Below are 6,784 nucleotides of genomic sequence, written 5' to 3'. Positions count from 1 at the left end.
GGAGGGCACTTAATGTAATGAGCACTGGGTGTTATATGCAACTCATGAATCACTAAACTCTACTTCTGAAAATAGTAAGACACTATATGTTAATTAATTAATTGAATTTAAATTTAAAAAATTGAAATAATATTTACCTCACAGGATGGGAGCTAAAATGTAAGCCCCTTGAGAAAGCAAGAATCTTCATCTGTATTGTTCACTGATGCATCCCAAGCACCCAGAACATTATTTGGCACATAGATGTTCAATAAATACTTGTTAATGTAGTAATATTGAAATAAAATTGATACCTATAAATACGCTTTGAAGACGGTTATCCAAATAATAGAATCTAAGGATTAGAAGCATAAGTGTCACCTAATTCAGTTGCCTTAGTTTATAGATGAATAAAGTAAGAACCAGAAAGACTGACCTGTACAAGATGTTGCAACCACACATTTGTGAAGCTAGCACAACAATCCAGGCTTCCTAAATTCTAGTTTATTTCTCTTCCACTGAGCCATGCCTTCTTTTTTTTTTTTAAATCATATGATCAATCCATTACTTTAGTACACTGTTTTACAGACTTCAGTCTCTTGTGTGCACCACTTTTTCTATTTTTGCAGTTTTTACGTACATTATTATTTCCTTACTTATTCTTTAGGTTGAGTTCAATCACTAAACTTAAATACTGTATCTGTGTCTTGTCTCAAGCAATAATGTCCATGAAATAATTTGTTGCATAAGTAATGTTTTCTCAATATATATTAAGATAAAAAATGTATACTTAAGTACCATCTAAAACTGTTTTGCCTGTCTCCAGTAGTACATATTTCATATTCTTAGGGAAGTTCTGCCTAGAAATATCTGTGATGCATTATAACTCTATATGAATATTTTTCATAGAATAAAATAGCAAAGGAATTTTTAATACAGTCCACTCATGACTGTAATTTTTTTATTATGTTGTATTAATCACCATACATCATTAGTTTTTGATGTATTGTTCCATGATTCATTGTTTGCATATAACACCCAGTGCTCCATGCAGAATGTGCCCTCTTTAGTACCCAACACCAGGCTAACCCATCCTCCAACCCTCATGACTTTTTATATTAGAGGAGCATAGATAACTAAAAATATGAAATAATTAGAAATTTAGCTTACATTTTTTTCCCTCTTGTTCTGTCTTAGTGCAAATAGAGGGTAAGTAAGATCATTGTGCCATTGTAGTGGGTGGAAATTTCATAGCTACAAAGTTGGATATGCAAAAATGGAAATTTATTTCTTTATACTTAATTCTTGGACCTCCATACCTGCTGTTGGTAGAGAATTTAGTCATTCTATGACTAAATCATGAGACTAGTCATGAGCGGTCAACATAGACACTTGGGAATTTTGTCTCACTTTTTTTTTTTCTTTAACAAATACATCATCAGTTAAGGGTCTTGTCCTTTCCCTTCCTCTTTCCTTCTTCCAGGAGGGACTCTGAGTTCAGCTTAGGGTACAGTAGGTGTCATACCGGAGTTCAGGTTCTCTTTTTTTCCCTCTCTCTCTTTGCAGCTTCCTTTCTTTTTAGTCTAAAGGTTTTTTTTTTTTTTTTTTTCACGTGTGTAGGAAAACTAGACTTCTACATTATCATTCATTATTCCACATTATATGGTTTATGGTGTGCACGCTATGTGCTGAAACCACCAAGCTTTTAGTCTTTTGGGGCTCAAAAACCACTTTTCTTTCTCCTAAGAACCCACCTCTTGAAACAAAACCTTGACTTTCAAGGCTGTTAGCTCTTGTGGGCTTTTTGGAGGTAACAACCTGAACCATGGAAATTCCTAATTGTAAATCATTCTTGTGATAATGTGTGTCTCTGAATGAATGGGGACAGGGTCACATAAGGGGAAGTGGAGGAGAGGAGAGGCACATCAATTGACATGTAAAACTCCTGTTTCAATACATTATGCATACAAATCCTTCATCAGATATGCACCTTAAACTATTACTTCATTATTTTTTTGTTTTTCAGGTAGAAATAATAATAATCCCTAACATTTTTTTTCAGTTCTCATTTTTAAAATCCCTTACTAAATTTGCTGGCGTTCTGTAGGATCCTCATATTATATGGATACCACAGTTATAAAATAGGATTAGCATCTATTCTTGTATAGCCTTTTTAATTTTGATTAGAAAAACCTTTCACATAAATTACTTCTAATTTTTCCCCATAATTCTATTAGGGGGATAGTATTAGTCACAAAGACAAGGAAGTTGAGGCCAAAGAAGTTTAATGAAAAAGTAAGAAGACAATTTTTCTTAAAAATCATAATTATGAAACACATATATACATATTTATGGAGGACATGGAAAATATCTTACAGTTTTGTGGTTTAAAACCAATATTTGATTGATTAAAGTTATATATTACAAAATCTGGTTTTCATTAAGCCTTTAAGTTCAACTTACACTTTAGTATTATAATTTAAAGTCAAACATTTTTAAAAAATAAAAATAACATTTCTTTTCATTGTTTTTGGATTAAAATTCAGTTAATTCAGTTGGGACAGATTAAACTCCTCTAAACAATTTGTTCTATTAATAAACTTTTAAATTGCCTTAAACATTAAAATTTCATTAATAAGTTTAACATATTCAATGCTTTAGCATTGATAGCATCAAATATCCAAAAGGACAGATTTATATGTAGCCCAAGTGAACAAAACTTCTTGAGAACTTTAGCAAATCTTTTAAACTTAATTAAACTTAGAGAGAAACATTATCTTAAGCATTCCAATATTTTTTACAAACTTGCAAAATTCTCCTACACCTGAGACCTTAAAATCGCAGCTTAATAAGTCAGATTTTCTTAGATAATATAAACATTTTAAATAACAAACATTATCTTAGAATAAAGGCAAAAAATATGAATACTAAGATTTGTCATACTCTGACTTCTATAGTTAATTCTGCAGGTTCCTAGAGGTTGTAAGTCACTTAGCCAAGTTAAAAGGAACACATTTTACTAGAATAAAAAACTTGATATTTCAATATGTTTGCTTGGAAGTCAGACATTCTAGGTTGGACCTAAGGACTGTAACCTTGCAGTGTGGCTCTACCCAAATTATAAATGGGCACTCTGGAATCATTATCATCATCACTGTACATGGGGACCTGGAAGTCTACGCTGTCATCTAGGGTTTAGTTCTGCAACTCCTGGAAGGTACCGTAGTAGTCTTTTTCATGTTTTATCTTCTTCATTACATGATTGGGTTCAACTTATATTTTTACACTCTTTTTAGAGTTTGCGTTATTTTTTATTTTTTTAAACTTTTTTTTTAAGATTATATTTATTTATTCATGAGAGACAGAGAGAGAGAGGCAGAGGGAGAAGCAGGCTCCCCAAGGAGGAGGGAGCCCGATGTGGGACTTGATCCCAGGACACCAGGATCATGACCTGAGCCAAGGCAGACACTTAACCACCTGAGCCACCCAGGCGCCTCAGTCTGCATTATTTTTTAATTCAAGGTCTTTTCTTCCAAGGTTTTGTTTTGTTTTTTTAACTTTATAATAGTTTTAATTTATTTTGGTTGTTCCTCGGCCACAACGCTATAGTCATTTTAATAACAATTATTTTCAATGTGGCATTTACTATTTTTTTAAAGCTTCATCAGATATTCTAAGTCTATTAATAAGTTTTTCAAACGTTCAAACGCAATTCCAGTCTGTCAGTTCTTTTTCTCTTCAGTACTGCAGAACTCTCTCCTGAAGGTCTGCAGCAACCTGAAAGACTATTCTTTGGCCTGGTGCAAGCTGTCATCCTGAAATTTTCCTTTGTTGCTTTCTTGTTTCAGGTTTCTTGTTTTCTAGGTTCCCATATCTTTTTCTTTCTTTATTTCCTCATTCTACTGAAACATGTGGTCTAATACCTTCCTTTTGCCTCCATACTTGGATTCTGGGGGAGGAATTGGCTTGTTTCTTCTTATCCACCCCTACCAGCACTGAAATGTCAACTTGTAGCTATTTTGTAAGATACTATTCCTCTGTTGGCTTTCCCTTCCAGAAATTTGCTGACAATCCTTGTGTACTTGGTCTCCTCTAATGTCATTTTAAGGGAATTTATATTACATTTAACTGGAAGTTTCTACATTTCATTTTAAATTTCTTCTCTCTTACCAATTTTTCCATACCACCAACCCAAAAGAAGTGCCCAGCAGAGTAACTGCCACGTATTAACCTTCAATATTTGCTAAGTGAAAAACACATGGATGAGGTTGTTGATGTTCCTACATGCTACTGAAGAAAAGACTTCCCTAGTTTGTCAAAAAATGCATCACATTATTGAGTGCGAGATCCGCTGCTACTGAGGGGAGGAGCGTCAACAGCAGCACCATGGTAGCTCAACAGAAGAACCTTGAAGGCTATGTGGGATTTGCAAATCTCCCAAATCAAGTATACAGAAAATCAGTGAGGAGAGGGTTTGAATTCACACTTATGGTTGTGGGTGAATCTGGACTCGGGAAGTCAACATTAATCAACTCATTATTCCTCACAGATTTGTATTCTCCAGAGTATCCAGGTCCATCCCATAGAATAAAAAAGACTGTACAGGTGGAACAATCCAAAGTTTTAATCAAAGAAGGTGGTGTTCAGTTGCTGCTCACAATAGTTGATACCCCAGGATTTGGAGATGCGGTAGATAATAGTAATTGCTGGCAGCCTGTTATTGACTACATTGATAGTAAATTTGAGGACTACCTAAATGCAGAATCTCGAGTGAACAGACGTCAGATGCCTGATAACAGGGTGCAGTGTTGCTTATACTTCATTGCTCCTTCAGGACATGGACTTTAAACCATTGGATATTGAGTTTATGAAGCGTTTGCATGAAAAAGTGAATATCATTCCACTTATTGCCAAAGCAGACACACTCACTCCAGAGGAGTGCCAACAGTTTAAAAAACAGGTAATGAAAGAAATCCAAGGACATAAAATTAAAATATATGAATTTCCAGAGACAGATGATGAAGAAGAAAATAAGCTTGTTAAAAAGGTAAAGGACCGTTTACCTCTCGCTGTGGTAGGTAGTAATACTATCATTGAAGTTAATGGCAAAAGGATCAGAGGAAGGCAGTATCCTTGGGGTGTTGCTGAAGTTGAAAATGGTGAACATTGTGATTTTACAATTCTGAGAAATATGTTGATAAGAACACACATGCAGGACTTGAAAGATGTCACTAATAATGTACACTATGAGAACTACCGAAGCAGAAAACTGGCAGCTGTGACTTATAATGGAGTTAATAATAACAAGAATAAAGGGCAGCTTACCAAGAGCCCTCTTGCACAAATGGAAGAAGAAAGATGTAGCTAAGATGAAGAAGATGGAGATGGAGATGGAGCAGGTGTTTGAGATGAAGGTCAAAGAAAAAGTTCAAAAACTGAAGGATTCAGAAGCTGAGCTCCAAAGGCGCCGTGAACAAATGAACAAATGAAAAAGAATTTGGAAGCACAGCACAAAGAATTAGAGGAAAAACGTCGTCAGTTTGAAGATGAGAAAGCAAACTGGGAAGCCCAACAATGTATTTTAGAACAACAGAACTCTTCCGGAACCTTGGAAAAGAACAAGAAGAAAGGGAAGATTTTTTAAACCCTCTATTGACCACCAGTTACGTATTAGTTGCCAATATGCCAGCTTGGACATCAGTGTTTGTTGGATCCATTTGACCAATTTGCACCAGTTTTTTCCTTAATGATGGATTTAACAGCATGACAAAAATTATTATTTTTTTGTTCTTGATGGAGAATAAGATGCCTTGAATTGTCTAGGGTGTTGTGTACTTAGAAACTAACAGCTCTAAGTACCTTTCCTACTTTTTTTTTTATTAAACAGATGTCTTCAATTTAATGCAAGAAAACATTTTACTGTTGTACAATCATGTTCTGGTGGTTTGATTGTTTACAGGATATTCCAAAATAAAAGGACTCTGGAAGGTTTTCATTGAGGATAAATTGCCATAATATGATGCAAACTATGCTTCTCTATGATAATTATAATACAAAGGTTCCATTCAGTGCAGCGTATACAATAATGTAATTTAGTCTAACACAGTTGACCCTATTTTTTGACACTTCCATTGTTTAAAAATACACATGGAAAAAAAATCCTATATGCTTACCATGCACCTAGAGCTTTTTTATAACAACCTTCTTTTGTTTATTTGTTTGTTTTGGATTCTTTAAATATATGTTATTCTCATTTAGTGCCCTCTTTAGCCAGAATCTCATTACTGCTTCATTTTTGTAATAACATTTTATTTAGGTATTTTCCATATATTGATCCTATAGCATCTTTCATATGGTAGGAACCAACAAGGAAACTTTCCTTTAATACCTTTTTACACTTTATGGTAAGTAGCAGGGGGAAAAATGCATTTATAGATCATTTCTAGGCAAAATTGTGAAGCTAACAACCAACCTATTTCTACCTATGTGCCGTCTCTTTATTTTACTAGAAATGGGAATCATAGCCTCTTGAAAAGAAAAAAAGTCACCGTTCTGCATTTAGCTGTATTCATATATTGCATTTCTGTATTTTTTTGTTTGTATTGTAAAAAAATTCACATAATAAACAATGTTGTGATGTAAAAAAAATGCATCACATTATTTAGGTATAAATTCAAAAGGCAAGTTTTTTTTCTTTTTAATTCTTATCAAGAGGCTATTGTTTGCAAGGCTTTTTTTTTAAAGGCATTGAGGGAACATTAAAAATCTGAGATCTGTATCAATAGGAATGAAATTTAAGTAGTGT

The 6,784-nt window shown here is 34.0% G+C and overlaps 1 protein-coding gene across 1 annotated transcript; it reads left to right on the top strand.

The window, feature by feature from the left end:
* Positions 1–4,320: 4,320 nt before the first annotated feature.
* LOC113917494 (septin-7-like) lies at positions 4,321–5,745 on the top strand. Its single transcript, XM_035728945.1, is given in 4 exon segments — positions 4,321–4,824; positions 4,826–5,337; positions 5,339–5,453; positions 5,456–5,745. Coding segments are annotated over 4 exon segments (1,254 nt in total). The 5' UTR covers positions 4,321–4,365; the 3' UTR covers positions 5,624–5,745.
* The last annotated feature ends 1,039 nt before the right edge of the window (positions 5,746–6,784 follow it).

The sequence above is a fragment of the Zalophus californianus genome, chromosome 1, assembly GCF_009762305.2.
Source record: "Zalophus californianus isolate mZalCal1 chromosome 1, mZalCal1.pri.v2, whole genome shotgun sequence".
Taxonomy (NCBI): domain Eukaryota; kingdom Metazoa; phylum Chordata; class Mammalia; order Carnivora; family Otariidae; genus Zalophus; species Zalophus californianus.
This window is presented reverse-complemented; position numbering and strand designations above follow the sequence as displayed.